Source organism: Chiloscyllium plagiosum, unplaced genomic scaffold (genome assembly GCF_037043375.1).
Source record: "Chiloscyllium plagiosum isolate Xiang-an unplaced genomic scaffold, Cpla_swu_hap1 HiC_scaffold_1, whole genome shotgun sequence".
NCBI classification, from domain to species: domain Eukaryota; kingdom Metazoa; phylum Chordata; class Chondrichthyes; order Orectolobiformes; family Hemiscylliidae; genus Chiloscyllium; species Chiloscyllium plagiosum.
The window spans coordinates 64,945,282-64,969,784 of record NW_028270139.1 but is presented as its reverse complement, the minus strand read 5'-3'; the positions used below and the strand labels follow the sequence as shown (position 1 = coordinate 64,969,784).

The following is a 24,503-nucleotide window of genomic DNA, read 5'->3' as shown; positions in this document are numbered from 1 at the left end:
ATGAGTATTGCAAGACATCAGATCCACTATACCTTATATACACTCCTCTTAACTGAAGCATTTTGTAGAATTTCAGCTGGACACCCTCGTAGACATTAGCTCTGCTCCTTCATTGTCATGGAAGCCAGGTTATTTCTGGCATTCAGAGGGGATTGATCAGAATAGAGGAGAGGAAAGGTTTTGTGGGGACAACTGCATAGGAGGACATGAGGGAACTGCAAAAATATTGCAGCAAATTAAGAGTCAAATGTGATCTAGCTCAGGTTTAGAAAGCGACAGAGATTTTTTTTAAACCAAGGAGGGACATAGAAGAAACCACTGGTAAGGGATTCGATGATGTAAGGTTGAAAAGAGATGAACAAAGATGGCCTTGTCTTTTGACCATGGGCAAAAAGTGGTCACAAAAATGTGAGAAACATCATACAACAAATGACTCTTTGCCTGCAACCAGAGACTCTTCCAGTTTCCTTTTTAACTATATGATGCCAACAAGATTCTAATTAGGGTTCAATGGAAGAATAAAATCAGAAAAATGCGACTGATTCAAATTTCAATGCAGTGTGTCCCAGATTAAAGAACAGAGTAGTATAGAAGGAAGGCATTAAATCCAACAAATCTGCACCATGCTTTCTTCCTCCACCAAGAGATCTCCTTTTTTGTCTCTAATTTGTTTGCTGTTCCTTTGATCATTTGTTTACTGGTAATTTGCCTCTAGAAGACCTTTACATTCCTTCCCATGTTAGCCCCAAATCTATTCTCATTCTATGTCCTTACCCTTTTATTTTAACTTTTCCAATATACATTTTATGTTCAGCCGGATACTCTTCAGTATTACTTTTCTGACATCTGTACCTAGCCTGTATTTACATAATGCCCTCTTTAAAGGCTACATTTCTGCCATCCACTCTTTTGACTCCAATTTATCTAGGCCACATCACTCCTCAATTTCCTGAAATCAGAAGGTTGTGGTCCAATTTCCACTTCAGAGACTTGAGCACAAAAATCCAGGCAGATATTCTGGCACAGTACTGAGGGAATGCTACACTGTTGGAGTTGTCACTTATGGATGAGACATGAAATCAACCTCTATACAATCTCTCCTAGGCAAGTTATTTTCTACCCCCAAAATTGTGGTGACCTACAAATTTGTGAAATAACACATCAGCTTCTCTACCGTTTAATATGGCACTTACATCTGTTCCATAGACTAAGAAATCAGCAGTAAGTGCGTGGCACATAACTCGGTATTTGTCATCATGTCCTGGAAAAAGACGAGTTTCCCTTTCCTCCTGAGCTTCAATGCCTTCCATTTCAATCTGTAACCAAGACAGCAAGGGTCACAACCTTCTCAATGCCAAATAAACCAAATATTCATTTACTACAAGAATGCAGAATTTCAATTTGAATAAATTGAAATCACCCTCCAACATTAAAATGAAGAAAGGTACCACATCACATATATACCATAATTCTCAAATTTATTGTATGATAATAGGAGTTTAGAACAGCATAGCACCCCAATAAAAGGGTCAACACAGCTGAAATAATTTTTTTGGCATTCTAAAACACACCAGTTCCGACGATCTAGAAGCCGAGTGCTCATTTCCTGAGATAACTTTATTAAACAAAACATGGGAATGGGCCAAATTATACAGAGTGATTAATGTTTTTCTGCCATGAAGACCACTGCACCCACAGTCCATGCAAATTATTCTGACTTTCCTCTTCTCCTGTCCCACTGCCTTGATTCCCCACCGTCAGAAACACAAAGTTCCTACTCATACTGTCCTTGAGAAAAAAAATTGAATAATTCTATTAATCATTGTCTAACCCATATTAGTCCTCTTCAATAAATATTGATGCAGCACCCCAATAAAAATGTCAACACACCTGAATTAATTCTTATCATTCTAAAATACACCAATTCCAATGGTGATCTAGAAGCTGTGTGCTCATATCCAGAAGTTACAAGGACACTTTATTAAAAAAAAAGTATGGGAACAGGCCAAATTATACTCTATCTAACCCGAGCTGGTCAATATTTGTGAGTTCATGTCATTACCCAAGGCTTTGACAGGGCTTTCTTCCTGGAAATTGAACAAAGTCCACAATAAACCTGCAATCTTTCAGTAATGGCTTTTAATTCTGGGGTCTTCTGATCAGTATAAAAAGAGCAACTAAAAGGACTTTGGAACAAACATTAATTTTCAGGATCATCAGATGCACTTCTTCTGAAAAGTTCTCAGAAAAGGATTCATTTGTCTCACAGGAAAATGAGTGCAACATTCAAACCTTGCTTGTACATGAAATGAATGTTTTTACCTGCTCCAGTCATAGATAATGCAATAGGCTTGGAAGCTTTACACCACAGATACATAATGCTCATCAAGCACACTGTACTAATTGTAAACAGATTTTTACCAATAGAGGGTAACCAGGTGTTATTTTTCAAAATGTCCAAAAGCTGATAATAACAAGCGAACACTCCTTATTTATCATGCAGTGTTTTAGACACCTTCCATTTATTAGTTTTGAATTGTTTTCTTCTTATGTCCAGGACAGTGGGCCCCCTTTTGTTTGCCATGCATATTAATGATTTGAATGAGAATATAGAAGGCATGGTTAATAAGTTTGTGGATGATACCAAAATTAGTGGCATAGGAGACAGTGAAGAAGATTTTCTAAGATTTCAAAGGGATCTTGATCAAATGGATCAACGGGCTGAAAAATGGCAGATGGAGTTCAATCTGGATTGATTGGAGCTATTGCATTTTGGTACAACAAACAAGGGTAGGGCTTATACAATGAATGATAGGGCCTCCAGTAGTGTTGTAGAACAGAGGTTGAGGTACACAATTCTTTGAAGTTTGCATCACATATAGACAGGATGGTTAAAAAGGTGTTTGGTACGCTTGCCTTCATTGCTCAGTCTTTTAAGCACAGGAGTTGAGAAGTTATGTTGAGGTTGTACAGGACATTGGTGAGGTCTCTTCTGGAATACTGTGTCTAGTTCTGGTTGCCTAGTTATAGAAAGGATAAAGTTATAAAGAAAGGCTGGATAGGCTGGGCCTATTTTCACTGCAGCATAGGAGGTTGAGAGGTGACCTTATGAAATTTATAAAATCACGAGGTGTATAGAGTTAATGGTAGTTGTCTTTTCCTTAGGATGGGGGATTTCAAGTATATGGAGAGCATTTTTAAGGTGAGAAGAGAGCTATTTAAAAAAGACATGAGGGGCAACATTTTTACACAGAGGGTGGTTCATGTGTGGAATGAACTTCCTGAGGAAATGGTGGATGTGGGTAAAATTACAATATTTAAAAGACATTTGGATAATTACATGAATAGGAAAAGTTTGGAGAGATATTGGCTGGGAGCAGGCAGGTGGAACTAGTTTAATTTGGGATTAAGTTTAGTATGGACTGATTGGACCGAAGGGTGTGTTTCCATGCTATATGACTGTATGACAATTTTGATTAGTAGGTTCAGAAATGTAATTTTTAAAAATTAACGCAAAGTTCTTGGTACATCTAATTCTAAGCCTACATTTGAAAATTTGCTATGGGCAGGAAAAAAGCAGTCCTGATCTGTCCACCAACTGCTGGTTTGCATTAAACCATAAGAATTAGGAGCAAAATCAGGCCATTTGGCTATCGCCTCTGCTATTCAACAAGATCATGGCTGATCTGATGATCTTCAGTTCCACTTTACTGCCTTATTCCCATAACCCTTGATTTCCTTAATGATAGAAAAATTGTCGATCTCAATAACAGAATAAATGCTTACTAAGCAAATCATCTAGAATAAAGTGCATATATTCAAAACAGAAAATATATAAAATGAGGTATAATCAATAATGACCATGAAATTGAATAGGCACATGTTTCTTCTGCAAAAGAGGCAATGGATTTCTAATGTGTGCCTGATGACAAGAGGACAAACTGAATTAGAGGATTGGACTTCATTTGATGGAATAGATGAGCTTCCAACACTATTTGGGTATCCAGTGATAATTCACAAGTTGACCCAGTCTCTGAGGGAAGGCGAACCCTGGTTATCACAGGAACAAAATATGTAAATTTTTTCTTACCAGTACTTCAGTGGTACCCAACAGTACCTTTAAGGATCTGTACTATTATTAAACAATTCAATCAGGGTCATATAACTGATGTTAGGGTGCAAGAAACCTAACACCTAGGTCAGATGGACACCTCGAACGCCAAAAAAATGCCTGTACTCAATTTGGTAGCCATTACAATACTATGGAGATCAGAAATTAATCTTAACATTTATATTGTTCTTATCTATTATGTTCAATTCTCCAACTCATCTATCTGTATTCTCTCTCAACTAGTCCAAGTTCAGCTTCAATTCATCACTCCATTGTGAACATATGATAAGGAGAGCCATAGAAATGACATCAGCTAAACTCAGTTTTGTTATTTCAATTTTCATGTAGCAGCAAACAACGTAGAATTTAAAGAATGCAGAATTTAGATACTGAAAGAAGCTCAGTACTACCTTTCACTTTGAAATAGCTGTGTCCATAATGAGAATGAGTAAATATATTTTAAAACCTGTTATTTCAACATATGTAATTAACGTCTTTACTGATCTATTATACAAACAAGAACACAGGAGACTATTTAACAAATTACCTTTACAAGTGCTAGGTCTTCAACTGAAGGTAATACTCATTGCACTGTTTGCATGCCTTTTTGAATATCTCCTTTTAAAAATGTAATCATTTAATATGCTATAATCTCTGCCATAACAGTTAACTTTGTAAAGCATTCAATAAACTTGCATGGAAAAAATCACTTAGTTAAATCTTCATCCACTGGAACTAATTTTATACATTTACCATGTTAAAAACATTTCTTAATTCTGAAGACCTCTATTTGTTTCACAGTTAATGTTCTGTGTCTAAGTGGAGAATCCAATATGCCACAGATTGGAGGAAAATGTCATGTGATTTACTTTAGCCACCAGTACGCATGAGTGATATGGTATGGCCATCATATTATCTGGCTTGGAAATTTCAGGAGAAGGAATGAGGAGTGTAGTATTAAAAGTATTAGGAAACTGGGACAAAATAATTTTGACAGAAATTTTTGTGAAAATAGTTATATGGTAATGGCCTTGAAATTATACTGTGTACTAACAACATACTCTTGTTTAATGCATTCACTTGAAATTTCTTTGTTATTTCAGAGGAATTAATTAAAAGAAATTAATTAATACCTGGTCTAAAATAGTAAGCAAACATATTTTAGACAAATTAAGTAATTTGTATGGTATGTTCCTACAGTGTAATGATTAGAATAATCATTGTAATATTTTTTCTTACTGATTTTATCTCAAATGCATTAAATAAAAACATGCAATAACTCAGTTGGACAAATGTCACCTTTAAACTAAAATAATACTTATTGACTTGCTATTCCAATAAACTGTGCTTTCTGAACAACTTGCATTATACCTGCTGAGTAACTGGGAGCATAAAATCGATGTTGGAACTGATCTACAAACGAAAAAACAAAATTATTAGGCTTTAGTGTTAGTCAGAATGTATTACAGGGAACTTGGACTAAAATCATTGGTGAGGTTAAGCCTAACTATAGCATTGTATATAAATCATAAATGTAAAGCTTTTTCAGTTTTAAATTAGTCTCTTGCACCATTAACTGATGGTGTAGTAGGATCAGTGTTGCCACTGCAGTCTTTCTGTACTTACGTTGGACTGGTGGACTATGTAAAATAACAGTGCTGAACGTTCTGTCCCTCTGATCTCAACAATCGACTAATGAAATCAGATAATATTGCCTGCCCAAGAGACAGTAGTTCCACTTTTCTTAGGGTCATTACTGGGTTGGAGTCTTTATTTTATTAAAATTAAAATTCATTTTAATTTAGTACTTGAATCAAAACTAAATTCTAGCACATTAATTTCATTGTTGAGATCAAAACGTATGTTAAAATGTATGTTTCTTCCGTGAAAAAGTCCTAACTTCATGAAAAGATTCAATTAAAGATTGATGCAAATTTACACCAACGCTTTCATGATAAAGAGGCTGTCAGTGAATTGTTTAGGCATGTAGACAGGAGTTTTGAGCTTTCATTAAGTATTAGTTTCTCATTTCTCTGGTTTACTAACAAGCAGCAAAGCAAGTGTCTTTCATTTATCACTCCAGGAGGCTACTGCAAACAGGCTTGAAAACCACAGTTGAATTCAAAGCAATTATAACTACCAAAAATAAAACTAAACAAGTAAAGAAACAAAAGTATTGAACTTTTATTGGTTAAAAAAAAAAGAGAAACACGGGGCCAAAGCTTTTCAATTTAAATGTTTTGATTGTTTGAAATTTGGCATTCTTGCTTTTGTAATGACTATTGCAAGATGAAAACCTTTGGTAACATATGGATTCAGGACAAAAGTTGGTCATTTGGCCCCTTGAGCCTGCACTATCTTTCAATAAGATCGTAGCTGATCTATTTGCATTTCAAAATGCTCATCCCCATCTAGGCCTAATAACCTATGAGTCGCTGATTTAACAAGAATCTACCTAAATCTGCTTTGAAAATATTCAATGATCCTGCCTCCATCACCTTCCGAAGTAGCATGTACCAAATTCTAAGAAACCTCCTCTCATCACTGTTCTAAAAGCACATCCTTTAATTTCCAAATAGTGACCCAGAGTTCCAGACTCAGCCATGAGAGGAAACATTATCTCTATGTCCACTTTGTCAAGACTAACCAGGATTTTATACACTTCAATCACAGCCCTCACTGTTCTAAATTTCAGTGATAACAAGACTAGTCTTCTAATCTTTTCTCATAAGACAATCCACTCAGTCCAGCTATCAATCCAGTAAATTTTCTTTAAATTACCACCAATACATGTCTCTCTGGGCTGTGTTCACAACTCTCGCTGTAGTTTCTTGCAATCTTGGGAACAGCGATTGCCATGTCACATTGTGATGAATCCAGATAAGATGCTTTCCATCATGCATCTTTAAAAATTGTTAAGAGTCAGTGTGGACATGCTGAATTTCCTTCGCATCCTGAGAAAGTAGAGGCATTATTGTGCTTTCTTGACTGACATGGGTGGACCAGGACAGATTTTTTGTGATCGTCACTCCCAGGAACTTGACACTGTGGATCATCTCCACCTCAGCACCATTGATGCAGACAGGGACGCGATATCCACTCCGCTTCGTGAAGCGAATGACCAGCTCTTTCGTTTTACTGACATGGAGGAAGAGATTGCTGCCTTTACACCATGCTACTAAGCTGTCCATCTGTTTCCTGTATTCTATCTCAATCTTGTTAAAGATCTGACCTACAACAGTGTCGTCAGCAAACTTGTAAATGAAGTTGGGGTGGAATTTGGCTACACAGTCGTGTGTGTTTAAGGAGTCCAGTTGGGGGCTGAGTACACAACCTTGCGGAGCATCAGTGTTTAAGATTATCATGGAGCAGGCACTGCTACCTGTTCTTACTGATTGTGATCTGTGGGTGAGGTTGAGGATCCAGTTACAGAAGGGAAAGTCAAGACCTAGGTCTCCAAATTTGGAGATGAATTTGTTAGGAATTATGGTGTTGAGGATCTAACTGTGGTCAATACATAGGAGTCTGATGTAGGAATCCTTGTTTTCCAGATGTTCCAGAGATGAGTAGGAATTGAAAAGTGTGGCACTGGAAAAAGCACAGCAGGTCAGGTGGCATCCGAGGAGCTGGAGAGTTGATGTTTCGGGCATAAACCTTTCATCAGGTATGCAGAGGGGGAAGGGGGCTGAGAGATAAATAGGGGAGTTGGCCTGGGGCTGAAGGAGAAGGTAGGTGGGATGGTGATAAGTAATTGCAGATAGGAGGTGATTGTGAAAAGTCAGTGAGAAGAGTGGAGCGGATGGGTGGGAAGGAAGATGGACAGGTGGGTCACGTCAAGAGGGTGGTGCTGAGTTGGAGGTTGAATCTGGGATGAAGTGGAGGTGGGGAGATTTGGAAACTGGTGAAGACAATGCTGATGCCGTGTGGTTGCAAGGTCCCGGGGTGGAAGATGAGGTGTTCTTCTTCCAGTTGTTGTGTCGCTTTGATTCGGTGGTGGAGGCCGCCCAGGATTTGCATGTCCTTAGGGGGTGTGAGGGGGCGTTGAAGTGGTTGGCCACTAGGGCTCTTTGGTGCATGCAGACTAGAGATGTTCCCTGAACTGCTCCTTCACATCTTATAGAACGCAGAACAGTACAGCACAGTACAGGCCCTTTGGCTCTCGATATTGTGCCAGCCTTTTATCTAAGATCAGACTAACCTACATACACTTCATTGTACTATCTTCCATGTGCTTATCTAAGAGTTGCTTAAAATGTCCCTAATGTATCAGACTCTACTACCACTGCCAGCATTGCATTCCATGCACCCACCATGCTCTGTGTAAAGAAGCTACCTCTGTCATCTCCCCTAAACCTTCTTCCAATCACCTTAAAATTATGCCCCCTTGTGATAGACATATCCACCTGAGAAAAAAGTCTCTGGCTATCCACTCTGTCTATGCCTCTCAGCATCTAGTACACCTCTATCAGGTCACTTCTCATCCTTCTTCCCTCCAATGAGAAAAGCCCAAGCTCTCTCAATCTTTCTTCATAAGATATGTCCTCCAGTCCAGACAGCATTCTGGTAAATCTCTTCTTGCACTCTCGCAAAAGCTTCCACATCCCTCCGATAATGAGGCGACCAGAACTGAACACAATATTCCAAGCATGGCCTAACCAGGGCTCTATACAACTGCAGCATAACCTCGCATCTCTTAAACTCAATCTCCCTGCTAATGAAAGCCAATACACTATACGCCTTATTGACAACCCTATCAACCTGGATGGCAACTTTGAGGGATCGGTGGACATGGATCTCAAGATCTTTGTTCCTCTATACTGCCAAGAATCCTGCCTTTAACCCTGTATTCTGCATTCAAATTCGACCTTGCAAAGTGAATCACTTCGTACTTTTCCAGGTTGAATTCCATCCGTCACTTATCAGCCCAATTCTGCATTCTGTCAATGTCCCGTTGCAACCTACAACAGCCGTCCACACTATCTACCACTACATTAACCTTTGTATCATTGGTAAACTTACTAACCCACCCTTCTACTTCCTCACCCAAGTCATTTATAAAAATCGCAGAGCATTGGTCACCGAGCTCCATGTTGAATACTTTGCATCTACCACCACCCTCTGTCTCCAATGGGCCAGTTAATTCTGTAATCAGCCAGCCAGATTTCCCTGTATGCCATACCTCCTTACTTACTGAATTAGCCTACCGTGGGGAATCTTATCAGACACCTTGCTAATACCTCTGTACTCCACATCAATTGCTCTACTTCAATGAATTTTGTCACATCCTCAAAGAATTCAATCAGGTTTGTGAGGCATGACCTGCCCCTCTTAAAGCCATGCTGACTATCTTTAAACAAACTATAGTTTTCCAAGTAATCATAAATCCTTACTCTCAGAATTCTCTCCAATACTTTACCCACCATAGACGTAAGACTGACTGGTCTGTAGTTCCCAGGATTATCCCTATTTCTTTTCTTGAACAAGGAAATAACATTTGCCACCCTCCAACCATCTGGTACTACTCCAGTAGACAGTTAAGATACAATCATCATCACCAAAGACACATCAATTGCTTCCCTCGCTTCCTGTAATAACCTCAGGTATACCCAGTCTGGCCTTGGAGATTCATCTACCCTTAGGATTTTCAAAATTTCAGTACATCCTCCTTCAACCTGTTCAAACATATCAGTGTTTCATTTTTGTCCTCCAAAACGTCAAGGTCCTTCTCAGTAGTGAATCCTGAAGTAAAGTATTCATTAAGGACCTCTTTGACCACCAGGCGCAAGTTCCCTCCACTATCCCTGATCAGCCCCAACCTCACCTTGACCATCCTCTTGTTCCTCACGTAAGTGTAGGATGCCTTAGGGTTTTCCTTAATCCTACCCACTAAAGCTTTTTCATGCCCTTTCTAGCTCTCCGAAGTCCATTCTTCAGTTCCTTCCTGGCTACCTTGTAACTCTCTACAGCCCTGTCTGATCCTTGCCTCCTCAACCTTAAGCAAGGTCCCTTCTTTCTCTTGACTAGATGATCTATATTCCTTGTCACCCAAGGTTCTTTCAAGGATCATCCCTTCCTTGCCTCAGTGGGACAAACCGTCCAGCATTATAAGCAAGTGCTTCCTCAACAATCTCCACATTTCTGTCATGCATTTCCCTGAGAACATGTGTTCCAATTTAGGCTGCCTGGTTCCTGCCTAATAGCATTGTACTTCCCCCTCCACCAATCAAACACTTTCCCATATCCCTCTCCATTAGTATAGTAAAGGTCTGGATGTTGTGATCATTATCACCGAAATGCTCTTCACCAAGAGATCTGACATCTGGCCTGGTTTGTTGCCAAGCACCAAATCTAATATGGCCTCCCCTCTAGTCAGCCTATCTACATATTGAGTCAGGAACCCTTCCTGGACACTCCTGACAAAAACTACTTTATCCAAACTATTTGAACTAAGGAGGTTCCAATCAATATTAGGCAAGTTAAAGTCACCCATGACAATAACCCTATGCACCCTCTCGAAACCTTCCACATCCTTCCTATAACGAGGTGACCAGAACTGAACATAATATTCCGAGAGTGGTCTAACCACAGCTCTATAGAGCTGCAGCATAACCTTATGGCTCTTAATCTAAATCCCTATTAATGAAAGCCAACACACCATAAGCCTTCTTGACAGCCCTATCAACTTTCCTGCACCTTTCCAAAATCAGCCTCCCAATCTGCTTCACCGTGTCTCTGTTGCTATTGGGGGGATCTGCAGAAAACTCTCAACAAAAAGTGGCTCATATCAGCTCCTCATATCTTGACTCAGTCCTACTCCCTCTTGGTCCATGAACTCTCCCCATATACATCCAGGACACTATCCATGCCCTCTACGACTTCTGATTTTCCGGCTCTCATCACCTCATCTTCACCATGGACATCCAGTCCCTGTACGCCTCCATCCCCCATGATGAAGGCCTAAAAGCACCCTGTTTCTTCCTCTCCCGCTGACCAAAGCAGTACCCCTCCACCAACACTCTCATTCGATTGGCGGAACTGGTCCTCAACCTCAACAACTTCTCCTTCAAATCCTCCCACTTCCTACAGACAAAAGAGGTGGCCAAGAGCACCCGTGTGGGCCCCAACTATGCCTGCTTCTTTGTAGGATACATGGAACAGTCCCTCTTCTGTAGCTACACTGGAATCATTCCCCACCTTTTCTTCCACTACACTGACGATTGTATCAGCACCACTTCATGCTCCCACAAGGCAGTTGAACAGTTCATCAACTTCATCAAGACCTTCCACCTTGACCTCACATGGTTCACATGGACCACCTCCAATACTTTCCTCCCTTCCTGGATCTCTCAGTCTCCAGTGACCAACATCTATTTCAAACACACCGACTCCCACAGCTACCTTGAATACACCTCTTCCAAAAGCCCCCCTTGTAAAAATGTTAATTCTTACTCCACATCCACCGCATCTGCTCCCAGGAACAATTTCACTGCAGTACATCCCAAATGTCTTCTTATGTCAAGGATGGGTTAACTCCAGGAAGGGTAAGAGAGGTAGGCAGCTAGTGCAGGAGTCTTTTATGGATATACCCATTTCAAACAGGTATGCTGTTTTGGAAAATGTAGGTGGTGACGGATTCTCAGGGGAACGTATCAAGTTTCTGGTATTGAGACTGGCTCTAATGCAATGAGGGGTATGTCGTCTTCCAAAAGATCAATTGTGTTAGGGGATTCTGTAGTTCGAGGTACAGACAGACGTTTCTGTGGCCAGCACAGAAACAGCAGAATGGTGTGTTGTTTCCCTGGTACCAGGATCAAGGATGTCTGAGAGAGGGTGTAGAATGTTCTCACGGGGGAAAAAGGGCCAGCAGGAGGTCATTGTCCACATTGGAACCAACGACATAGGAAGGGAAAAGGTTGAGATTCTGAAGGGAGATTACAAAGAGTTAAGCAGAAATTTAAAAAGGAGGTCCTCAAGGGTGGTATAATGTTCCATGATAAAAAATGCTACAGGAAGGATAGAAAGGGAGGGAAGAGAGGAGGGGGAGTGGCATTTTTGATAAGGGATAGCATTACAGCTGTGCTGAGGGAGGATATTCCCGGAAATACATCCAGGGAAGTTATTTGGGTGGAACTGAGAAATAAGAAAGGGATGATCACCTTATTGGGATTGTATTATAGACCCCACAATAGTCAGAGGGAAATTGAGAAACAAACTTGTAAGGAGATCTCAGCTATCTGTAAGAATAATAGGGTAGTTATGGTAGGGGATTTTAACTTTCCAAACATCGACTGGGACGGCCATAGTGTTAAAGGTTTAGATGGAGAGGAATTTCTTAAGTGCGTACAAGACAATTTTCTGATTCAGTATGTGGATGTACCTACTAGAGAAGGTCAAATCTTGACCTACTCTTGGGAAATAAGGCAGGGCAGGTGACTGAGGTGTCAGTAGGGGAGCACTTTGGGGCCAGCGACCATAATTCTATTTGTTTTAAAATAGTGATGGAAAAGGATAGACCAGATCTAAAAGTTGCAGTTCTAAATTGGAGAAAGGCCAATTTTGACGGTATTAGGCAAGAAGTTTCGAAAGCTGATTGGAGGCAGACGTTCGCAGGTAAAGGGACGGCTGGAAAATGGGAAGCCTTCAGAAATGGGATAACAAGAATCCAGATAAAGTATATTCCTGTCAGGGTGAAAGGGAAGGCTGGTAGGTATAGGGAATGCTGGATGACTAAAGAAATTGAGGGTTTGGTGAAGAAAAAGAAGGAAGCATATGTCGGGTATAGACAGGATAGATCAGGTTCCCCATGGGAGACTGATTAGCAAGGTTAGATCTCATGGAATACAGGGAGAACTAGCCATTCGGACACAGAACTGGCTCAAAGGTAGAAGACAGAGGGAGATGGTGGAGGGTTGTTTTTCAGACTGGAGGCCTGTGACCATTGGAGTGCCACAAGAATCAGTGCTGGGTCCACTACTTTTTGTCATTTACATAAATGATTTGGATGCGAGCATAAGAGGTACAGTTAGTAAGTTTGCGGATGACACCAAAATTGGAGGTGTAGTGGACAGCGAAAAGGGTTACCTCAGATTACAACAAGATCAGGACCAGATGGGCCAATGGGCTGAGAAGTGGCAGATGGAGTTTAATTCAGATAAATGCGAGGTGCTGCATTTTGGGAAAGCAAATCTTAGCAGCACTTATACACTTAATGGTAAGGTCCTAGGGAGTGTTGCTGAACAAAGAGACCTTGGAGTGCAGGTTCATAGCTCCTTGAAAGTGGAGTTGCAGGTATATAGGATAGTGAAGAATGGAATGCTCTCCTTTATTGGTCAGAGTATTGAGTACAGGAGTTGGGAGGTCATGTTGCAGCTGTACAGGACATTGATTAGGCCACTGTTGGAATATGGTGTGCAATTCTGGTCTCCTTCCTATCGGAAAGATGTTGTGAAACTTGAAAGGGTTCAGAAAAGATTTACAAGGATGTTGCCAGGGTTGGAGGATTTGAGCTACAGGAAGAGGCTGATAAGTCTGGGGCTGTTTCCCTGGAGCGTTGGGGGCTGAGAGGTTTAGAAAATTATGAGGGGCATGGATAGTTTTTTCCCTGGGGTCGGGGAGTCCAGAACTAGAGGGCATAGGTTTAGGGTGAGAGGGGAAAGATATAAAAGAGACCTAAGGCGCAATTTTTCACAGAGAGGGTGATACGTGTATGGAATGAGCTGCCAGAGGATGTGGTGGAGGCTGGTACAATTGCAACTTTGAAGAGGCATTTGGATGGGTATATGAATAGGAAGGGTTTGGAGGGATATGGGCCAGGTGCTGGCGGATGTGACTAGATTGGGTTGGGATATTTGATTGGCATGGACGGGTTGGACCGAAGGGTCTGTTTCCATGCTGTACATCTCTATGACCGCAATTTCCCTTCCCACATGAAGAACAATGCCCTCTATCACATCTCCTCTACTTCTTGCATCACCGCCCTCGAACCCAACCCCACACCGACAACTGCAACAAGGATAGAAACCCCCGGTACTCACATCTCATGAATCTCCAGATACAGCAACATTTCGCCACCGACAGTCAGACTCCATCACCAAAAACATATTTCCCTCCACATCCATATTAACATGCCACAGAGACCATTCCCTTCCTGACTCCCTTGTTAGGTCCACGCTCTCCATCAATCCACCCTCTACACCCAGCACCTTCCCCTGCCCATGCACAATGTGCGAGACCTGCACCCACACTTGCCCCCACACCTCCTTCCAAGGCCCTAAAGGATAATTTCAAATCTGGTAGAGATTTTCCTGCACATCCTCCCATTCGTCTACTGCATCCATTGCTCTCAATGTGGTCTCCTCTACATCAGGGAGCCAGTGCGCCAACTTGCGGAGCAGTTCAGGGAACATCACTGGTCCGCATGCACCAAACAATCCCACTGCCCTGTGGCCAACTACTTCAACTCTCTCAGGAACATGCAAATCCTGGGCCTCCTCCACCGCCAAATTAAAGCCACCTGCCAAGTAGAGGAAGAATATCTCATCTTCCACCTCAGGACCCTACAACCATATAGCATCAACAGTGACTTCACCAAATCTCCACATCCCCCTCCCCATCCCAGATCCAACCTTCCAACTTGGCACTGCCCTCTTGACCTGACCCATCTGTCTATCTTCCTTCCCACCCATCCGTTCCAATCTCTCCACCGACCTATCACAATCACGTCCTACCTTTGCCCATCCCCGTATTTTTCTCTCAGCCCCCTTCACCCTCCACATTCCTGATGAAGAGCTTATGGCAGAAACATTGACTCTCCTGCTCCTCGCTGCCTGGCCTGCTGCGCTTTCTCCAGCACCATACTTTTCAACTGTCTCTCCAGCATCTGCAGTCCTCATTTTCTCCCGGGAGGAGTAGAGCCAGGGAGATGGTGTCTGCCTGTTGTGTAGGTAGGCAAATTGCAAAGGATCAAAGCAATCTGATAGGTTGGATGCGAGCCACGACTAACCTCTCAAGGCACTTCATAATTGTAGAGATCAGAGCCACTGGACAGTAGTCATTGAGGCATACTGCATGAGTTCTCTTTGGCACTGGGATGATGGTGGTCTTCTTGAAGCCGGTTGGGACTTCAGATCGAAAAAAGGAGAGGTTAAAGATGTCAGCAAATACTCCTACTTGCTGTTCCTCACAGGATCAGAGTGCATTGCTAGGGACTCCATCTAGACCAGCTGCTTTATGTATGTTCATTCTCAAGAAAGCCGATCTAATGTCTGTGGCAGTGACCGTGGGTACAGGTGTATCTGAGGCTAATGGGACTGGTGATATTGATTCACTGACCTTCTGTTCAAAGCAAGTGTAGAATGCATTGAGCTCATTGTGTAGGAATGCATTGCTGCTCATGATTCTATTTGATTTTGCTTTGCACCCTGTAATGTAGTGTCAGCCTTGCCACAAATGATGGGCGTCCATATCATTATTCTGGTTCTCAACCTCGTTTGGCATTGCCTCTTGATATCTCCGATGGCCTTCCAAAGGCGTACCTGGATTTCCTGCATAGGTCAGGGTTGCCCATCTTGAATGCCTCAAACCCAGACTTCTGCAGTGACTGTATCTCTCGGTTCATCCATGGTTTCCGGTTTGGGAACATTCGGATTAACTTCTTCAGCATACAGTCTTCTACGCACTAATGAAGTCTGTAGTGATAGTGGTATACATGTTTACGTTGGCTGCGAAGTTCTTGAATATGGACTTGTCCACTGACACTAAGCAGTCCCGTATAAGCCCTACCGTTGCCTTAAACTAACATTGCACTACTTTCTGTACTGGGTTCTTATACTTCAATTTCTGCTTGTAAGCCAAGGGTAGAAGCAGTGTTGTGATCTGATTTTCCAAAATGCATATGGGGGATGGAGCAGTAGGCATCTTTGATAGTTGTATAGCAATGATCAAAACGTTTGGACCTCTGGTGGTACCTTGGTAACGTGTTCTTGAGTGGCTTGGTTGAAGTTACTGGCTACGATGAACAAGGCCTTGGGCATTCCATCTCAAGACTGTTTGCGGAGTTGTATACTTCATCATATATATTCAAATAGATAGGTGTCATTAAGTCACAAGGCAGTTCATATGTTTGATAAGAAGTGTGAATGTATGAATGATTTATGAATATGTACATAAACATAAAATTCAATTAAAATTCCTGCCAGTTTAATTTTTATTCTAATTTCTAGAAATTGCTTTATTCATTTTTTAAAAGAGAAGTTTTCTTAATGTTGATATTGGTTGCACTTAATGCAGTGGACAAACTATAAAATCTGTAATAGGTAATAAATTGGATGAAGATAGATGTCGTACACATAAATACTTTTGAAATATGAGCAAGAAAGGATGGCTCATTCAGATGGCTAGGAGGGTTTAATCTGACACTGGGAACTGCAATGATTTCACGTAGTTCCAGGTGATGCTGTAAGCCAAGATTGTGATAAGTACGTTAATTCTGAGTTGACAAGCTGTGGGAAACATAACAGTGCCTGTTACCTCCCTATTTTGGTAAATGATTTGGGGGTTGATTAACTCAGTTGCTGGATGGCTGTTTTGCAATGCAGAGTGACATCAATAGCGCGCAATAAGATTACCATGAAAGTCCCTCCTTCTCAACTTCTCCCTTAGCCTGTGGCATTGTGTCCCTCAGGTTACACCCACCATCACCTTGAATGACAGCATACCCTGATGACCCTTTGAGACTATGGTCACTTTATCCAACTACGTTTTATTTTAGTAAAGTGCATACTTCTTGCTGTTTTAACTCCAGCAGTTTTCTAATAAACATTGGTTAATCTTAATTTGCATTAAAGCTGTAGATCTAGAAATGTAGGGTGATATTCTTTTCACAAAAGTGTGTGCACTCTAGATTAGGCAAACAAAAACTGATCTGACCTGAATCTCTCGATAGGTTTGTCTAATGAAACTTAACTGAAAGTATTGTTTTGTACATATGTGACAAACAATTGAACAAAAATAGTTTTATCAAACTAAAAAAACTGCAAAGATCTAGTACAAAGGAATCATTTATTTTTACACAGAAAAGTACTAAAATTCATTTTTGCATGAGGTCAAAATTCAGAGTCAAATAACCAGTGTTTCAAAAAAATGCAAAATTTGAACATGTGGATATTTACCATGTGTAGCTGAACTCTTCCCTCAAAAAGCACTGCTGCGTAATCAGAATTTAAGCACATACTGGTCACGGTGCCCAGATACTCCATGTCTTTTAGCTTCTCCGCTCCTAAAAATTCAAAAAGTAACAAACCAGTCAGGACGCTTTAGATTTTAAAAATCATTCTATAACACCACCACTTGGTTCCTGATCGCAATACATCCTTACAAACAAGGATAAATGAGGTGTACTAAAACAGTCCAATGAAAGTGACTGCCCTTGACATCAAGGCAACATGTGGCCAAGTGTGATATCAAGGAGCCCAAACAAAACCGAATTCAATCGGAATCAGCATAGCACAGAGTACAAAGGACAGTGACTGTGGCTGTAGGAAGTGATTCACTCTTAACTATATTCTGAAATAGCTTAATAAGCTATTCAGCTTTCGGGCGGTTAGAGATGGGCAACAAATTCTGGCATTACCAGTGACACCCACTTCCCATTAAAGAATAAAAAAAAATCTCAATCCCAGAACATCACCACAGAAGTTCCTCAGGATAGCATCCTAGGCATAAACATCTTCAGCTGCTTCATAAATAACCTGCCTTCCATCATATGGTCAGAAGTTGGGATGTTCACTGATGAAGGCAGTGTTCAGTATTATCTGTAACTCCTCAGATACTAAAGCAGTTTGTACCAATATGCAGCAAGACTTGGATTCTAGAGTGGCCTGATAAGTAGCATATAACACAGGTGGGAGGCACTGACTATATCCAACAAGACAATCAACTCATTGATTGTCTTGTTGTTCAAGACATTCAATGGTATCAACAACGCTGAATCCACCTTCCCATGCTTGTAAAGATTCTGGGGGCCACCACTGACCAGAAGCTGAACCGTATCAGCAACATAACTATTGTGACTACAATATCTGGGAATTCTGTTGCAAGTAAAGTAACTCTGCTTCCCTATAGTCTATCCACCATCTAAAAAGCACAAATCAGAAGTGCTTCCATCAGATGGAATATTTGCCACTTGCCTTGATGAGTGCATATCTAACAACATAAATGCAGCACAATCTAGAACAGAGCAGACCATCCACCACCTTAAATATTAGTCCCTCCATCAATGATACACAATAGAAACAGTGTCAGCTTTATCTTCACTGTTGTTAAATGTAGTAAAGTAAATCCTTTGAAACATTTCATTAATTTTTAATATGTACACCAAGCATTCATCAGAACCTACGATTTTCTCCAACGGCATAAAACCAGGCTCTGTTATTCATTCCAACGGCCACATGATATGGGCCAACAGCGATAAAGGTCGGTTCTACTTCAACGGAAACTGTGATTTGTGGTTCCTGTGGGGAAGATAAATAAGAAAGTAGTCTGGTGTAAGTTTAACAGGCTTGCTATTATCTACATTTTCTCTGATAAAACTACAATTAGTTCATTCATTCAGCAAGGGCAGAACATAGCAACAGTTCTTTTGTTTTTGACTCTTTGGTTGGATAAATAATTCACGATGAAGATTACAAATGTGCATTCAATATAGGCATTATTTAATGCATAAAGAGACCAAACTTTTTCATCCTCTCTGTCTATAGAGAAATAATTCTGTGGAACATTTTTGGTAAAGAGCCCAAAGTATGCAATACAAATAGGTCACTGTAGCTAATGGCTACAACCAGACTCAGAAACCCATTAGTATATCATCTTTCATTGGTACTAATTGCTCTGCTGAGAGATCATGGATCTCATAAATTTTCTAAACTTCAATATTTAGCAGCAGCAAGAATCTAATTATCTATGGTTTGACAGTCACATTTTGCTTAACATTTTATGAATTAGTTCTGTCAAGCATTAGATCTTTTTCTCCTTACAGATACTAACAGACTTTCTGCATATTGCCAGCAACTATATTTCTTCTTATATTATGAGCATCTTGTTTATTTCAATTATTTTGTAAAGTCTTTTAACCATGATGGCTCAAACAAACATTTCTGGTCTGCAGATAGAATAAAGCTGACAATTCATTCAACGTTTTAAAAATACAATTGGCAGAAATGCTGACTAATTCATTTGATATATGAAGCAGCATACAAATAGCTATTAAAAAGACTTTTGGTTTAACAATGAAATTCCAGGTAAAGGGCATAACATTTGTTATCTAACAAATGCACTTTGCTTAAGTTTGTGTCTCTCTTACTTTGAAATGATATAATGGGATTGTAGGGAACAATCAATTCTAACCTCAAAATCATGACATTGCAAACATGACAGTGTAAACAATAAATATTTAGTTTTGTAACTAGTCAACCAATTTAATATTTTTATAATTGTACACATACTTCCTCAACATGATTGGTCACTGTGACCTCTAGCAGAGAAGTTAGGAAAGCTATTCGAGTTCCACATGTATTTCCAAGAACTGGAAGTTTTGTAAGGAAAACATGCAAAGTTCCACGCTGTGTAGATACAGCAAGCAACTGTCCATCATCTGTCCAAGATAGCCGATCCAGACCTGAAAATTTGATGTTAAAATATCAAGAATACTGTACATGAAGCTTAATTAGTGAGTAAATGAATTCAAAACAAATTTAGCTTTAATTAATATTCAGAATGTAAATGTAACCATCCAATCACTTATTAAAATCATTATATATACCCTATGTTCCTTACTTGGGTGCTACACGTTCTTTCATGCCTCAGAATGGCAGGTCAAAATTATTTCTTACCATTAAGTCAGCATTTATGAGTTGTCATGTCATATCTTATACTAATTGAGAATGTTCCAAATGCTTCAGCTGTACAACGTATAATGGAAGCATCATTACTCAGAGCTTTTACTTCAACATACAAAATGTGCTAGCTGCCTAAGAATCGACTCCCCCCCCACCCCACCGCAACACAATCAGGCATGATTTATTTGTAGCTCTAAATTAGTATTTTCTTTAAATTAAAGAAATACTTTCCATCTATCTCATATCATTTCTTGTATTGAATCATTGTTATAAGTGATCTGTAAACTATCCACTAATTTTGCCAGTTGCGAACTACATATCCACTCTCAACCACCAATACTCACAGATCAGCTACAAACCCGATCTTGGTCACCATTCTTCTTGCACCGCACTGCTTTCTTACATGTCTCCTGCCTACACTAACTGCCCACTAGCTGCTTATCTCACCCCCAATCACCTCTATTAGTTAGCTTCTCATAGTCTAGGTCAGGACAGTGGTGCCAATCTGGTCAGAAAATAGCCTGACCTAATCAAAATCACAGAATCACATCTATGATAAGTATCATAATCTGACAATTCTTAAATTTAAAGAAGTAAAATAAAATAAATGATGTGCATTTACATAGAATCACCACTAACTCTGGGCATTCTAAAGTTGCCCAAAAGTCAGCCAGTGCTGATAATGTCATAACTGGTAGGTTATCCTGCAATATTATTTAAAGTAATTACCTTTAGTTTCATCATCCAAGTTTATGATAGCATACATCTCTTTCAGTTCTGACAGATCATGGATTTTAATGCTGGCAAATAAAACATATTAGGGTTACTACATCAGAAGAGATATTTATATGCAATTAAGAAACAGAAATGGCATTCAATAGAACAATCAACTAAAAAGCAGCCTTAAAACGTCCTTAAAGTACAGGTACCAAAAGAGAAAATGCTGGAAAATCTCAGCAGGTCTGGCAGCATCTGTAAGGAGAAGAGAGCTGACGTTTCGAATCTAACTGACCCTTTGTCAAAGCTACAGATGCTGCCAGACCTGCTGAGATTTTCCTGCATTTTCTCTTTTGGTTTCAGATTCCAGCATCCGCAGTAATTTGCTTTTAAAGTACAGGTAGTTCTGCCAATATGTAGAAGTTGCCTTCCTGAGTGATCCCACGCTACACAGAAGTCGCACAATACAAATACACTTAAAACGTTGGCAATGTAATTGCATTATAGTCAACATGCACTTTTAAAGTTCATGTTTTAGTAAAAGCGTTCCCTGATCATCGAATCGCATTACAGCCAATTCACATTAAATGGAATATGCATTACAGCAGAACTACCTGTATTTGAAGAAAAATTCAAACAAAATTGTGTTTGTGAATTTAACTGGTAGTTTCTGAAATTAACAAAAAAATGACAGCTAGGTAACCTGATTAAATTGATAGACCACCTCCTTGCTAAGTGAGATGAATGCAATCACCACAAGATTCCTGTGCCAAACTTCAACCATATATGCACTGTACACTGATGCAGGATAGCAGGAACATTACACACCATGTGCTGCAGAAGACACCCATTTTCCTTTTCTATTGCACACTTCTTATAGTTTTTAATATCTTGAGAAATCCAGGGTTTCTTTTGAAAAAGGTTTGACTGAAGTCTGAGAATAATGGAGTTATTGGTGTCAGATAAGTTCCAGAAATACCAGGACTACTCCAATACAAATAAATACCATTTTCTTATCAAATACTGGTCAATTTCTTGCTCTATTTTAAAAAACAAATTCTACTTTTATCTTGTTGGCATTCACATATCTACCATAAAGAGATGCAAATCTCAGTATGACGATTAATATTTTTTCATTAACTGGGTTCTAAAGAGATATCTATTAGTACAGGACAGTGAACTTAACACAGCCAAATTACTCTGAAAGGCAAGAGGTTAAAACGGTTTTGTAATTTCACTGAAGCATCTGAAGAACATTTAAAATAGGAGCTTCATGTGAGGCTTAAAATCAGCCACAAGAATTCAGATATTTATGAGGAGGTTGCAGATTCCATCCTTAACAGAAATTGACAATGTTTCGCAAAGAAAAAAATGCTTTCATCAATTCTATTTATTTCACTTTCTCAGAGATATACTTTAATCTTAAAAAAACTATATCATAATGGTTCATTACAAAAAGTTCAAAGGCATTCAATTTCTTACCACACAGCATTAAACTTTCTTAAGTGCCTCAATGTAATTGCAATTACACAAGATTTATGCTACACATCAGGTCAAACCTACAGCCTGAAGGGTTTTACTTAGTTTCCAGCTGCTCAGTGTGTCATAGCAGGTTGGGTTCAGACTGTGTTTTTTCCCTTATTACTTTAAAGCTTGGACCTTGGAATGTGCTGAGGGCAAAACTCAGCTTTTGACTGCTCTTTGAACTGGACAACAGGCAGGGTTTGGACAGACCAAACTACTGTCTTTCACCAAGTTCATATTTCTGAATAGTTCTGAAGAAAGGTCAGTGGACCCAAAATATTGACTCTGCTTTCTCTCCATAGATGTTGCCAGATACTAAGTTTTTCCAGCAATTTTTGTTTTTGTTTCTTTCACCAATTTGTCCTTTACCTTGCTGTTTCTCCTGGGAAAGGATAGCAGAGCAGAATTTTCAATTATGAAGAAATACCAGATAAAACTCAACAAAATCTAGTGCACTTCTTTCCAAAGCTGCTTTCATAGACACATTTTAGAAAGTAGTGGGCAACAATCACTTTCCCATTTTGTACAAATGTCGGCTGGGATGGGGCAGGGTGGCACAGGACAGGATGGAATAGAGTAAAATAGAATAGCAATTTATTGTTACTTTTATTTATGAAAATACAGTGAGATGTGTATAGGTTGCTGCAATTTAGCACCATTTTAATTTCAGAAATTATAAAAAGAAATAATTGAGACAAAGTTAGGACAAAGTCCATCTTTTGTTTCCTCCACAGCTCCTTAGTTTCTGGAGAGGCTACAGGACGCAACTGCCGAAGCCACCAAAGCAAGGATGTCTGGACTGGACTCATCATGCTGCCACCACCGAAGCTGACACTGAAGACACTGCATTGCTGCCACTGCAAGGTGTTACCTGATGAAGCAACAGTGCTCTGAAAGCCAGTACTTCCAAATAAACTAGTTGGACTATAACCTGGTGTTGCGTGATTTTTAACTTTGCCCACCCCACTCCAACACTGGCACCTCCACATCATTGCAATGAAGGACAGACCAGATTCATCAAGTTGCCAATACTGAAGTCATCGTTTAAGCCATTGCCACTTCAGCCACTGCCACAGCAACAAAGAACGAACTAGAACGACCGATGAAACCGCCACACTGCTGCCAGAAGGAACAAACCAGACCCACCGAAGAAGCCTTTGATACAGTTGTGGCCAATATGGCCATGAGGAACAGACAGATGAATCCACCACACTGCCACTGCTGCAGCAGGCCATTGCAACTCACCCACCACCCCACCTCCGTCACCTTGCTCCACTGCGGCTGCAGAAAAGAACAAAAGGTGAATTTTGATATAAAAGAGGAATGAAGAAACAAAACAAACAAAAAAATCAAAGAAGAATGTGACCAGCCAGGTGAGCAGGAGTGTGAGCTTATAGGCACAGAGCCCAAACACTTCCGACCCTGCAATCACTGCTTTCTTGAAGGAGCTAATAAGGAAAACCCTTTTCGCTGCAAATGGCCTTGACAGTCTGCTCAAGGTGTTTTCTCATTTTAAGAGATAGGTAGCATAGCACAGTAAAACTGAATGGAACATTCAGCAACTGCATACACAGATTCATCCTTCTCAACACCATGGACAGACACAGAGACACTAGGTGTTCATATATCAGGAGATTCTATGTACAGCTTGATACAGCCACACATAAAAGTGGGCATCAGAATAAGGGTGATGTTGAGTACAATTACTCCTTATATCTAGAGATCTTTACATTATTCCTGTGCAGATATGGTTTATTTTTGATGCTTAGAATAGCTCAATGTCTGTCAACATGTATGAATAGGGCATGGGCAACACTATGCCCAGATAGTGCAACACCAAAACTGCCTAGCACCTGATGCCCAGGCTCTTACACCACAAAAGAAGAGGGAGTGACATTCCCACATGCCCAGTTTTGTGTTACTATCTTTATGTGGTCTACCCAGTTTGCTCATAACAGCCTCTGTAAACCAAATCCAGAGCACCTTCGAACAATCAGACTTGACTGTAAAGGGGACAAAGCATCAGTCAGCTCTTTATCTTCTCCATAATATTTGGGTTTTATTCAAATTCACTGCTCAACTGTAAATGATCAATCATACTGCCAAAAGCCCAAACCTCCATTACTAATCTTTCTGTCAAAGTTTACACTGTCATGAAAAACAGATGTTCCTTACTTAAAACATCCATGGAACTTTGAAAATGAACACAAACATTATTAATTTTATTGTAGTATCATAGTATGGAATGTGTAGATAGA

General features: G+C 40.1%; 1 protein-coding gene and 1 long non-coding RNA gene across 6 annotated transcripts in view; one reads left to right on the top strand and one right to left on the bottom strand.

The window, feature by feature from the left end:
- LOC148152132 (uncharacterized) overlaps window positions 1-23,160 on the top strand; it is a 46,760-nt gene extending 23,600 nt beyond the window's left edge. The window contains exon 4 of the long non-coding RNA XR_015757224.1: window positions 22,980-23,160. This is a non-coding gene — a long non-coding RNA (uncharacterized LOC148152132). The remainder of the gene's footprint in view (window positions 1-22,979) is intronic.
- The window catches only part of wdr19 (WD repeat domain 19), a 170,347-nt gene that overhangs the window by 88,925 nt on the left and 56,919 nt on the right, over window positions 1-24,503 (bottom strand). For all 5 annotated transcript variants that reach the window (XR_006312065.2, XM_087987304.1, XM_043692836.2 and 2 more), the window contains 5 exons: window positions 20,734-20,804; window positions 19,612-19,784; window positions 18,507-18,621; window positions 17,281-17,387; window positions 1,194-1,316 (listed from right to left, as the gene is read on the bottom strand). Coding sequence is in view for 4 of the 5 variants with exons in the window: in XM_087987304.1 (XP_087843430.1) it covers window positions 1,194-1,316; window positions 17,281-17,387; window positions 18,507-18,621; window positions 19,612-19,784; window positions 20,734-20,804 (589 nt within the window). In the remaining variant the exon portion in view is untranslated. The remainder of the gene's footprint in view (window positions 1-1,193; window positions 1,317-17,280; window positions 17,388-18,506; window positions 18,622-19,611; window positions 19,785-20,733; window positions 20,805-24,503) is intronic.